Source organism: Coregonus clupeaformis, chromosome 20, assembly GCF_020615455.1.
Source record: "Coregonus clupeaformis isolate EN_2021a chromosome 20, ASM2061545v1, whole genome shotgun sequence".
Taxonomy (NCBI): domain Eukaryota; kingdom Metazoa; phylum Chordata; class Actinopteri; order Salmoniformes; family Salmonidae; genus Coregonus; species Coregonus clupeaformis.
In genome coordinates this window covers 55,399,952-55,413,179 of record NC_059211.1, presented here as the reverse complement: position 1 = coordinate 55,413,179, position 13,228 = coordinate 55,399,952, and the positions used below count along the sequence as shown (strand labels likewise).

The 13,228-nt window shown below is 46.3% G+C and overlaps 1 protein-coding gene across 1 annotated transcript in view; it reads right to left on the bottom strand.

The window, feature by feature from the left end:
* Window positions 1-5,716: 5,716 nt before the first annotated feature.
* LOC121551742 (espin-like protein) overlaps window positions 5,717-13,228 on the bottom strand; it is a 51,899-nt gene continuing 44,387 nt past the window's right edge. The window contains exons 6-9 of the mRNA XM_045205829.1: window positions 8,018-8,182; window positions 7,490-7,756; window positions 6,609-7,328; window positions 5,717-6,466 (exon numbers count right to left, since the gene is read on the bottom strand). Of these exons, the coding sequence (XP_045061764.1) occupies window positions 5,978-6,466; window positions 6,609-7,328; window positions 7,490-7,756; window positions 8,018-8,182 (1,641 nt within the window). The 3' untranslated portion in view covers window positions 5,717-5,977. The remainder of the gene's footprint in view (window positions 6,467-6,608; window positions 7,329-7,489; window positions 7,757-8,017; window positions 8,183-13,228) is intronic.

The following is a 13,228-nucleotide window of genomic DNA, read 5'->3' as shown; positions in this document are numbered from 1 at the left end:
GTGCGATTTACCCTCCTGCGCCTGACTCCTTTCAAAATCACTCGCCACAGAATCACACACCAAGACATGGAGTCAGCAGGAGAGGAGCATGTGCCTGGAGTCGTGGCGCGGGTCCGGGAGCATTCTACAATGCTAACCAGCTTGGGAGAAGCGATGGATCGGGTTCTCCAGGTCGTCCAAGGCCTGGAGAGGAGAGGACCCGACCCTTCGGGACCAGCTGAGCGACCGGATCCAGCCACCCACACCCCAGCACCCAGAGGGATTAATCTATCCCGACCTAGGGATTATGACGGGACAGCTGCCCGCTACCAGGGATTCCTCCTGTAACTGGACCTATACTTCTCGACCATCAGCCCGGCTCCATCGGAGCGGGAGAAGGTGTCCGCCCTAGTCTCCTACCTCTCGGGGAAAGCCCTGGAGTGGGCCAACGCGGTCTGGAGTGAAGGAGGAGCCGAGTTGTACAACTACAGAGGAGCTAACAGCTGTAGAGTCAGAGCTAACAGCAGTAGAGAGGAGCTAACAGCAGTAGAGACAGAGCTAACAGCAGTAGAGAGGAGCTAACAGCTGTAGAGAGGAGCTAACAGCAGTAGAGAGGAGCTAACAGCAGTAGAGAGGAGCTAACAGCAGTAGAGACAGAGCTAACAGCAGTAGAGAGGAGCTAACAGCTGTAGAGTCAGAGCTAAAAGCGGTGGAGAGGAGCTAACAGCTGTAGAGAGGAGCTAACAGCAGTAGAGAGGGGCTAACAGCAGTAGAGAGGAGCTAACAGCTGTAGAGTCAGAGCTAAAAGCGGTGGAGAGGAGCTAACAGCTGTAGAGTCAGCGCTAACAGCTGTAGAGTCAGCGCTAACAGCTGTAGAGTCAGCGCTAACAGCTGTAGAGTCAGCGCTAACAGCAGTAGAGAGGAGCTAACAGCAGTAGAGACAGAGATAACAGCTGTAGAGTCAGAGCTAACAGCTGTGGAGAGGCACTAACAGCAGTAGAGAGGAGCTAACAGCAGTAGAGAGGAGCTAACAGCAGTAGAGACAGAGATAACAGCTGTAGAGTCAGAGCTAACAGCTGTGGAGATGAGCTAACAGCTGTAGAAACAGAGCTAACAGCTGTAGAAACAGAGCTAACAGCTGTAGAAACAGAGCTAACAGCTGTAGAGTCAGCGCTAACAGCTGTAGAGTCAGCGCTAACAGCAGTAGAGAGGAGCTAACAGCAGTAGAGAGGAGCTAACAGCAGTAGAGAGGAGCTAACAGCAGTAGAGACAGAGCTAACAGCAGTAGAGAGGGGCTAACAGCTGTAGAAACAGAGCTAACAGCAGTAGAGAGGAGCTAACAGCTGTAGAGAGGAGCTAACAGCAGTAGAGAGGAGCTAACAGCTGTAGAGAGGAGCTAACAGCTGTAGAGAGGAGCTAACAGCTGTAGAGAGGAGCTAACAGCAGTAGAGAGGGGCTAACAGCTGTAGAAACAGAGCTAACAGCAGTAGAGAGGAGCTAACAGCTGTAGAGAGGAGCTAACAGCAGTAGAGAGGAGCTAACAGCTGTAGAAACAGAGCTAACAGCTGTAGAGAGGAGCTAACAGCTGTAGAGTCAGAGCTAACAGCTGTAGAGTAGGAGCTAACAGCTGTAGAGTCAGAGCTAACAGCTGTAGAGAGGAGCTAACAGCTGTAGAGAGGAGCTAACAGCTGTAGAGAGGAGCTAACAGCAGTAGAGAGGAGCTAACAGCAGTAGAGAGGAGCTAACAGCAGTAGAGAGGAGCTAACAGCTGTAGAAACAGAGCTAACAGCTGTAGAGAGGAGCTAACAGCTGTAGAGTCAGAGCCCAGCTGTAGAGAGACAGCTGTAGAGTCAGAGCTAACAGCTGTAGAGTCAGAGCTAACAGCTGTAGAGAGGAGCTAACAGCTGTAGAGAGGAGCTAACAGCTGTAGAGTCAGAGCTAACAGCTGTGGTTGTATCCTAACTGAGCCTATGATGTTATGTCTCTCATGCTGAACCAGAGAGAATAAATGACAGACTAACCAGAAAGGCAAACCAAGGGAATAATTGCTCATATTTCCGGTAAAAGGAGTGTGTGACAGACAGAGCGGCTAGTTGGAACATGTAGCTGTCAGTATGGAGGACAACTGCTAGAGCCAAGTCATTGGGGCAGACTGCTGCGGCTGAGTCCCAAATGGCACCCTATGGGTCCTTGTCAAAAGTAGTGCACTATATAGGGAATAGGTTGCTATTGGGGCAGCAGGTCTTTCAGGGGGCTATTTTTAGGACGACCAGAGACTCTGAACTAAAGTCAGATTCCAAAGAGCATGGTGGGTTTCAACACACTCCACACCTGCTGTTAAAGGGACACAAACACACACACACACACACACTCACACACACAACCACAAACACTCACACACAAACACAAACACTCACACACACACACACACACACACACAGGCACACACACACACGCAAAGACAATACACACAAACAGACATGCACACACACACAAAGACCAAGAGATACACACAGACACTCATACACTCTCTCTTTCTCTGCATCTTTCTCTCTCTCTTTGTTCTCAGGACAGTTAATGAGATACTGTAATTGAAATTAAAACGTATTGTCAAGGAGTGTGTGTGTAGGCCCCCCTGTAGCATGGCGCTTGCAACGCCAGGATTGTGGGTTCGATTCCCGGGGGGGGGGGGCAGTATGAAAAAATTTATGCAGTCATTAACTGTAAGTCGCTCTGGATAAGAGCGTCTGCTAAAACTACTAATATGTAAGGAGTAACACGGCTTCTGAAATGAGGTTACAGTGGCTCCACGACAGCTACAGTAGCACCACCTTGTGTGGATAGAGGCTTACTACAAGCTCTACGCAAACAAGATTCTGAGTGTCGCAATGTCGTTTTTTTGGGGGGGTCACAAAATGGACGGTTCCTTGTAATACCCTCCTGTAGCTCAGTTGGTAGAGCATGGCGCTTGCAACGCCAGGGTTGTGGGTTTGATTCCCACAGGGGGCCAATATGAAAAATGTATGCACTTGCTAACTGTAAGTCGCTCTGGATAAGAGCGTCTGCTAAATGACTAAAATGTAAATGTAAATACGCTCTGGCATTCAACAAGAATCAACCCCAAAAAAAACGTATTTTGTTTAGAAGTAATAACTAGTGATTGTGAAAAGGTTGAACTTGCTGTAGCCAACTAGATAGCCATGAGCTTTTTTTCTCCATGACCAAAACATGATGTTATATTTTTAGCTGCTATGGGAATGAATACACAAGCAGCGTATCAAACTGGGATAGTGTTTTAGGTCACACCGGCAAGTATACGAATATTTGCCAGGGCATATTTTTTTAAATTATAAATCAGATTATTTCACATGGAAAGCTAAAATGGCTAGCTAGCTAGGCTGCCAGCTGGCTACTACTAGCAAGGGAAGGTGACTCTTCCTTGCTTTCACAAAATGAAAAGACAAAAATAAAATAAACGTTGCTATTGGCCCCTTGTGAATGGGAGTGGGACCGGCGAGGATATCGTTTTACCAAAAGGTGTCTACTTCTCCAAACATCCCACTCCACTCACGATAACTCACGCACGTAGATCAACAGAGTGAAGCTTGTAGTAACCTTAATACTTAAAGGGATACTCCGGATTTTGGCAATGAGGCCCTTTATCAACTTCCCCAGAGTCAGATTTAACTTGTGGATACCATTTTTATGTCTCTGCATGAGGTTTGAAGGAAGTTGCTAATTAGCGGTAGCACAGATTCTAACTAGCGTTAGCACAATGACTGGAAGTCTATGGTAGCAGATACCAAGACTTCCAGCCATTGCACTAACGCTAGTTAGCATTGGCTTGCGAAACTACCTGAAACTTTCTTCATACTGAACACAGAGACATAAAAATAGTATCCACGAGTTCGTCTGACTCTGGGGAAGTACATAATTGCCAGAATCTCAAAGTATTCCTTTAACATTACGTAACATCATGGTACGAGGTGACGTCATGCTAATAGTAATGATACTGATATGTGTCAGAAGAAAGCCATGGACAGACAGTACTTGCTCTTCACAGAGGAGATCACATGACACTAGCATGTCCTTTATGCTCCTTTATTATAATAATGTTATAGCTTGTAGTATTGTTACGTTATACAGTGCATTCGGAAAGTATTCAGACCCCTTGACTTTTCCCACATTTTGTTACGTTACAGCCTTATTCTAAAATGTATTAAATAGTTGTTGTTTTTTCCCCCGTCATCAATCTACACACATTACCCCATAATGACAAAGCAAAAACTGTTTTTTTTATAAATTGTTGCAAATGTATCAACAAACCCGCCCTCCCCCCCCGGAAATATCACATTTACATAAGTATTCAGACCCTTTACTCAGTACTTTGTTGAAGCACCTTTGGCAGCGATTACAGCCTCGAGTCTTCTTGGGAATGACGCTACAAGCTTGGCACACCTGTATTTGGGGAGTTTCTCCCATTCCTCTCTGCAGATCCTCTCAAGCTCTGTCAGGTTGGATGGGGAGCGTCGCTGCACAGCTATTTTCAGGTCTCTCCAGAGATGTTTGAACGGGTTCAAGTCCAGGCTCTGGCTGGGCCACTCAAGGACATTCAGAGACTTGTCCCGAAGCCACTCCTGCGTTGTCTTGGCTGTGTACTTAGGGTCGTTGTCCTGTTGGAAGGTGAACCTTCACCCCAGTCTGAGGTCCTGAGCACTCCGGAGCAGGTTTTCATCAAGGATCTCTGTACTTTGTTCAGTTCATCTTTGCCTCGATCCTGACTAGTCTCCCAGTCCCTGCCGCTGAAAAACATCCCCACAGCATGATGCTTCCACCACCATGCTTCACCATAGGGATGGTACCAGGTTTCCTCCAGATGTGACACTTGGCATTCAGGCCAAAGAGTTCAATCTTGGTTTCATCAGACCAGATAATCTTGTTTCTCATGGTCTGTCCTTTAGGTGCCTTTTGGCAAACTCCAAGTGGGCTGTCGTGTGCCTTTTACAGAGGAGTGGCTTCCGCCTGGCCACTCTACCATAAAGACCTGATTGGTGGAGTGCTGTAGAGATGGTTGTCCTTCTGGAAGGTTCTCCCATCTCCACAAAGGAACTCTGGAGTTCTGTCAGAGTTACCATCGGGTTCTTGGTCATCGCCCTTCTCCCCCGATTGCTCATTTTGGTCGGGCAGCCAGCTCTATGAAGAGTCTTGGTGGTTCCAAACTTCTTCCATTTAAGAATGATGGAGGCCACTGTGTTCTTGGGGACCTTCAATGCTGCAGACATTTTTGGGTACCCTTCCCCAGATCTGTGCCTCGACACAGATCTGTGCCTCGACACAATCCAGCACTACGGACAATTCCTTCGACCTCATGGCTTGGTTCTTGCTCTGACATGCACTGTCAACTGTGGGACCTTATATAGACAGGTGTGTGCCTTTCCAAATCATGTCCAATCAATTGAATTTACCACAGGTGGACCCCAATCAACTTGTAGATACATCTCAAGGATGATCAATGGAAACAGGATGCACCTGACCACAATTTCGATTCTCATAGCAAAGGGTCTGAATACTTATGTAAATAAGGTATTTCTGTTTTTAATACATTTGCATACATTTCTAAAAACCTGTTTTCACTTTGTCATTACGGGGTATTGTGTGTAGATTGATGAGGAAAAAATATTATTTAATCAATTTTAGAATAAGGCTGTAACGTAACATAATGTGGAAAAAGTCAAGGGGTCTGAATAATTTCCGAATGCAATGTAGCTTGTACTATGCATCTGACTACAAGTTTCTAAGATTGGAAAGCTTACTGTAGGCCTACTTATTGCTTTCTCTTTAAATAACAACTATTCACCAAGAACACAAAGGTATTCACACTGAGAATAAAATGCACTTACAGTAACCCCATCCCTTGCCATAACTATAACTTGATGTCAGCAGACTACAAATTATTTTTTAAAAATATCAAAAAAAGAAGGTACAGTGAAAACAACTACTATTCAAAATCAAAAATCTCAGCCTCCTTCTCTTTCCAGAAAGCGAAACTCCTGTCTATGTATTTGCAAATCTCATCATTGCTGAAACTGGAAATGTCTGTTCCTTGTTTAATCAAAGCCCCTTCATCTGGTGTCGGGGTTTGGAGGATGACTTTGGGCACCGGCCTGACCTCTGGTAGGAACTGTTGTTTCTCTACCTCTGGCAGTTCAGACTGAGTCGTTGACACGTTCCCAAAGAATTTGACCTTAATGTCCTCGAAGCCGTCCTTCCACTCACGTTTCCCAGCCTCGATGTCCATCATGACGGCCTTGTGGAACTCCCGGACGCTCTCCCAGGTGAAACGACCAACGTGGTCAAACACCTCGAAGCACAGCAGGTGTCTCATCTTCCTCTCGTCCGCGGGGAGTTCGAGTTCCAGGATGTGGAAGTACCCCAGCATGAAGAGGTCAAGGGTCAGGCTGTCGTAGTCCGCCGTCGCCCCGTCCACCTTGTGGAGGAATTAGAATCAGATTCAGAACACAATCAATTTCTGTGTTTGTAGAAAGTGTCTGTGTGTGTATAAAGTGTCTGTGTGTGTGTGTGTGTGTGTGTGTGTGTGTGTGTGTGTGTGTTATAAAGTGTAGAATGACCTTGGGGAGGAACTGTTCAGGGGAGTATGGCGCCTGCTGCCGGTGGAGACGGCGGATCTGGCGAGACGGAACACTGGAGATCATGCTCCTCCAATCACCAATCATCTTGTTGATGACACTCCTCTGTTTGAAGAAATGCCCCAGAGGCATCTGAGATCCCCTCCGTGGTCCCCTCCCATCTGTCCCCCCAGGTTTACCACCAACCTCGTCCACACTGGCTCTCCTCTCGGCCTCTCTGGTCTTCAGAGTCACCGTGTAGGCTGACTTCTTCCAGTGGCCCAAGAACAGCACCACGATGCGCTCCTTACGTAGACTGGTGGTTTCCCTAACGTCGGTCATGTTGTCACCATGGGCTATGCCCGAGTCACTGTTCTGGTCAGCTTCAGGGGCTGGGTTCATCTCTTTGGGCTGTTCCTGTATTCCTCTGACCTCTGACCCCAGGCCTTCCTCCTGTACGTCTGACATCGCTTCGGTTTCTTCTTCATGACCTTCAAAGTTGGACTTCAGATTCCGGACAGAAACCCCAAACTGGTGGATCTCGGACTCTATCTTCTCCCTGCGCCCCCGAGCAGAGGTGGGTCTGTCCGGGGTCTGGGAGAACACAGTGGATAGCTCTGTGTTGGGCATCTTAGAGTACGGCCCGTCTGCCAGGTTGGCCATCAGCAGGGACATACTCTTTACGATGCCTGAGATGCGGTTGCACCACACGGGCAGAGGGACCTTTTTATTAAGGGATCACAATGAAAATAAGTCATTGACTTCATTGTGTGATCCTAGAAACATTGTTTGTAGCATATAATTACATTTATCATTTAATAGGATCTCTGTGGTATGTACTGTTTGTATTTCTTTTTTTTTATTATTATCAAATAAACTCAAACCTGAGATTCCTGGTTGGGGTTTCTGAACTGAGTGCTGGCTGTGATGTTGACGATGGGAGCTGGCAGGATGGTCCTGAGCTCCTCAGCCAGACGGGCTAGCTCTGTCTCATAGCCCTCACATTTCTTCTGGTTGGACACGCTCCGGATCTGCTTCTCCAGGTAGATCAGGTCGTCCTCGGTCAGCAGCTCTCCAAACGGGCCCAGGATAGCGTTGTGGGCCTGGGAGTACCTCCAGCTCACCGCTTTGGAAGTGGTGTTCCCATTCTCCTACAGAGGTGAAGGCGACACAGTACAGCGTTTTTAATATACAGTGCATGTCATATCACTGACATACCAATGCTGAGGGCCGGTTTCTTGGACACAAGAAATGAGTAGGCTTAATCTGGGTCTGAGAATCCGGCTCTTTACGCCCTGATTGGTGTAATGATACGAATAACATGCCAGCTCTATTGACGTGACCGTACAGCATCATGGGATATCCAATCAGAGCTGCGACCGTATTGGGATATCCAATCAAGAGTGCCTCACCTTCCTCCTCTGGTCCTCCTCGTCCAATAGCCTGGCCTGTAGCTGACGCACCATGACCTGTCTCTTCCACTCAGCGATCGGCCGACCCCGCTCGTCATGGGTGGGAACCAGGTAGTCGATGTCTGACAGGTTGGCCTCTTCTGTGGGCAGAACTACCATCCTGTTCTGTTGGCGACAAAAACAATTACAACACCAATTTACCATCAGTTATAACAGCTCGGTGTATTAGTCCAATATGGAAGCTGAGCTGGACGAGATGGGTCTCTCATGGGACAGGGCAGAAGCTGTGGCCAAAGACAGACTCCAGTGGCAGAAGATTGCTGCTGCCTTATGTCCGACACCAGACGAAGGGGACTAAGTAAGTAAGTATTAGTCCAAGTAGAGAAATCTCAAAAGGAGAAGTGATGTGATTGCTTACTGCTTGTGCTACAGCTACTGTGGTTATCTCTGTCTGTTTCAGAGATGTGATGGATTTCATGTTGTCGAGGAACTTTTTGTCACCGAGCAGGTTTTTGCCAGCCAGGAGATTTTTGTCAGAAGCCTTCGTCAGATCGACAGTTTTTACCTCAGCCTTTACCAGTATCTTACCCTGTTTAAGACAAAGAAAGTGACCATTCATCCGTTATAACAGTTTGGTGTATAAATCTAAGAACAGAAAATGGAAAAACAGAAGAGGAAATCTGATGTAAGTGTTTACCGTGTGTGCTGCATTCGCTGAAGACTTCATTTCAGTGAGGAGCCTTTTGCCACCAAGCTGAACGTTTTTGGTCAGATCAACAGTAATCACTTCTTCAGAAGGTTTGTTGTGACTGACTCCTTCTGCGGAAAGCGTGTGTCTCGCCACCATTTTACTCTGGTGAAGACGAGGCAAGTTAACCTTCATCAGTTATAACAGAGTGGTGTATTAGAGGCCAAGATTCAATCAGATCAAGTGTTAAACAGGCAATAACCGACACCCGCATAGCTGATGTTTTGGGGGTTGTCGGAGGTGTAACTGCTTTGGAGATATCAAATCGGTGAGCAGCTGCTTTTGTGATCATTATCACGAAGCCACACCCGTCCCACTCGTGTTAGAAGTTCAGAATGAGAAAAGTGTAGGCTATATTGAAATAACGACACTCAAACTGAAAATCATTAAATTATATATAATGAGGATTTTATCATCATCCTAATCAAGGTGTAGATTACATCACACATTCCAGTGTTCGAACTTGTAAACATGGCTGCGTGGGATTCCTACTAATGCGACTCCGTGCAGCCAATGGCAATGTCCGCGATAGCTATAATGCCGGGAGCCGCTTGTGGATTGGACAGCTCTAAAGCGGTTCCACCTCCGACACCGTCAGAACACCAGCTACAGTATGTGGGTGTCGGCTAGCGCAAATCTGATTGGATCGAGCCCTTAATGAATTCAAACAGAAATCTCTGCATAAGATATAATCCAATGTTAGTGCTTACTGCGTGTGCAGATTCCGAAGACTTCATTTCAGTGAGGAGCCTTTTGCCACCAAGCTGAACGTTTTTGGTCAGATCAACAGTAATCACTTCTTCAGAAGGTTTGTTGTGACGGAGTCCTTCTGCGGAAAGCGTGTGTCTCGCCACCATTTTACTCTGTTGAAGAAAAGCAAGACCGAACATCGGTTAAAACAACTAAAAGTCCAAGAACAGAAACAAGACATCAGAGAGTGAAGAGTAATTACAGCGTTTGTTGAAGCTTCTGGAGACTTCATTTCACAGAGGGGTTTTTTGCCACCGAGCCCAAGGAAGTTTTGGGTCAGATCAACATTGGACTCTTCAGAAGGTTTGACCTCTTCTGTGGAAAACGACACCATCTTACTCTGTTGAAGACAAAAGCCATATCATTCATCAGTTACATACAGTGTGATTATTAGGACAGACTCAGACGGACTTGTTTCCATATCAGGATGTCCTAATAAGGACACCATAATTACAACAGAAAGGAGTATTAATACAAAAACACAAATATCTGAGGAAGAGCAAAGAGGAAATCCAATGTATTGGCTTTTCATCAGCATAACATAACATTTTGCCGTATTAGTTCAAGAACAACAAAACAGAGGTGTTTGGTTAAAAATCAGAAAAACAAATATCTGAGGAAGAACTAACTGCTGCAGCTGCTGAGGATTTCATTTCACAAAAGGAGCTTTTTGCCACCCAGCTGAACTTTGGTGAGATCGACAGTAATCTCTTCCGCCGCTATCTTATTCTGTAGAAGACAAAACTATTTATCAGTATAACAGCCTTGTATATCATCCTTAAAGCAGAAAGAGAAATATCAAAGGGGGAAGGTAACGTGATGCTTACTGCTTGTGTTGATACTAGCTCTGATCGTTTCAAATTAATCATCGACTTCCTTTCTGTCGGGAGCCTTTCATCACCGTTGCTTTTCCCAGCCAGGAGGTTTTTGTCTGAAACCTTGGTCAGATCGACAGTTTTCACCTCCTTGCTGCTCTGTGTTAAAGTTTTCACCACTGAAATAAAACAGTGACAGCTGTGTTTGTTTATTGTGTGTTTGGATGAGAGCGTTGTCCTACTCGTGTTAACACATGGAAACAACCGACTCAAACATAAATTCCAAACGTCATGGATTGACCAATGATTGAACTGAACCAATGGTGACATCAATTCCCAAACCAACTTTTACAAGTAGTGACTTGCTTAGTAAAAACAATGGTTAAATAAATAAATAAAGTAGAAATACAGTGCAATACTGGTATAACACTAAACTGGTAGGGTCGGGACGATACCAGTATTGCGGTAGTCGTTAGTATCGTGGCAAGGAAACAAAACACGAAGCAGATTTACCTTCTTTAGGAAAACAGCCCTAATGTTGGAAACAAACATAATTATGTTGTCATCCAGAGTCACATTTATTTATTTCCCAAGCTATAGCAAACAATATTTTATTGTTTTTAAAGGACCAAAGCGTTTTGTCTGCTTTGTGTTTTCATTTTTGCCATGGAAAAAATATTGTGATACTGCTATGATCACAGCCCTACTAACTGGTGTTACCCTCACCTGCTATCATCACAGCCCTACTAACTGGTGTCACCCTCACCTGCTATCATCACAGCCCTACTAACTGGTGTTACCCTCACCTGCTATCATCACAGCCCTACTAACTGGTGTTACCCTCACCTACTATCATCACAGCCCTACTAACTGGTGTTACCCTCACCTACTATCATCACAGCCCTACTAACTGGTGTTACCCTCACCTACTATCATCACAGCCCTACTAACTGGTGTTACCCTCACCTGCTATCATCACAGCCCTACTAACTGGTGTTACCCTCACCTACTATCATCACAGCCCTACTAACTGGTGTTACCCTCACCTGCTATCATCACAGCCCTACTAACTGGTGTTACCCTCACCTACTATCATCACAGCCCTACTAACTGGTGTTACCCTCACCTACTATCATCACAGCCCTACTAACTGGTGTTACCCTCACCTGCTATCATCACAGCCCTACTAACTGGTGTTACCCTCACCTGCTATCATCACAGCCCTACTAACTGGTGTTACCCTCACCTGCTATCATCACAGCCCTACTAACTGGTGTTACCCTCACCTACTATCATCACAGCCCTACTAACTGGTGTTACCCTCACCTGCTATCATCACAGCCCTACTAACTGGTGTTACCCTCACCTGCTATCATCACAGCCCTACTAACTGGTGTTACCCTCACCTGCTATCATCACAGCCCTACTAACTGGTGTTACCCTCACCTACTATCATCACAGCCCTACTAACTGGTGTTACCCTCACCTACTATCATCACAGCCCTACTAACTGGTGTTACCCTCACCTGCTATCATCACAGCCCTACTAACTGGTGTTACCCTCACCTACTATCATCATAGCCCTACTAACTGGTGTTACCCTCACCTACTATCATCACAGCCCTACTAACTGGTGTTACCCTCACCTACTATGATCACAGCCCTACTAACTGGTGTTACCCTCACCTACTATCATCACAGCCCTACTAACTGGTGTTACCCTCACCTGCTATCATCACAGCCCTACTAACTGGTGTCACCCTCACCTACTATGATCACAGCCCTACTAACTGGTGTTACCCTCACCTGCTATCATCACAGCCCTACTAACTGGTGTTACCCTCACCTACTATCATCACAGCCCTACTAACTGGTGTTACCCTCACCTGCTATCATCACAGCCCTACTAACTGGTGTTAACCTCACCTGCTATCATCACAGCCCTACTAACTGGTGTTACCCTCACCTACTATCATCACAGCCCTACTAACTGGTGTTACCCTCACCTGCTATCATCACAGCCCTACTAACTGGTGTTACCCTCACCTGCTATCATCACAGCCCTACTAACTGGTGTTACTCTCACCTGCTATCATCACAGCCCTACTAACTGGTGTTACCCTCACCTGCTATCATCACAGCCCTACTAACTGGTGTTACCCTCACCTACTATCATCATAGCCCTACTAACTGGTGTTACCCTCACCTGCTATCATCACAGCCCTACTAACTGGTGTTACCCTCACCTACTATCATCACAGCCCTACTAACTGGTGTTACCCTCACCTACTATCATCACAGCCCTACTAACTGGTGTTACCCTCACCTACTATCATCATAGCCCTACTAACTGGTGTTACCCTCACCTACTATCATCACAGCCCTACTAACTGGTGTTACCCTCACCTGCTATGATCACAGCCCTACTAACTGGTGTTACCCTCACCTACTATGATCACAGCCCTACTAACTGGTGTCACCCTCACCTGCTATCATCACAGCCCTACTAACTGGTGTCACCCTCACCTACTATCATCACAGCCCTACTAACTGGTGTTACCCTCATCTACTATCATCACAGCCCTACTAACTGGTGTTACCCTCACCTACTATCATCACAGCCCTACTAACTGGTGTCACCCTCACCTACTATCATCACAGCCCTACTAACTGGTGTTACCCTCACCTGCTATCATCACAGCCCTACTAACTGGTGTTACCCTCACCTACTATCATCACAGCCCTACTAACTGGTGTTACCCTCACCTACTATCATCACAGCCCTACTAACTGGTGTGACCCTCACCAGTTGATGCCACTTTAACATGTTGTACACTGGAGATGGCAGATGGTTGTGGTTGAGAGGAGGATGAGGTGGGTAGAGGAGGTTCAGGGGGA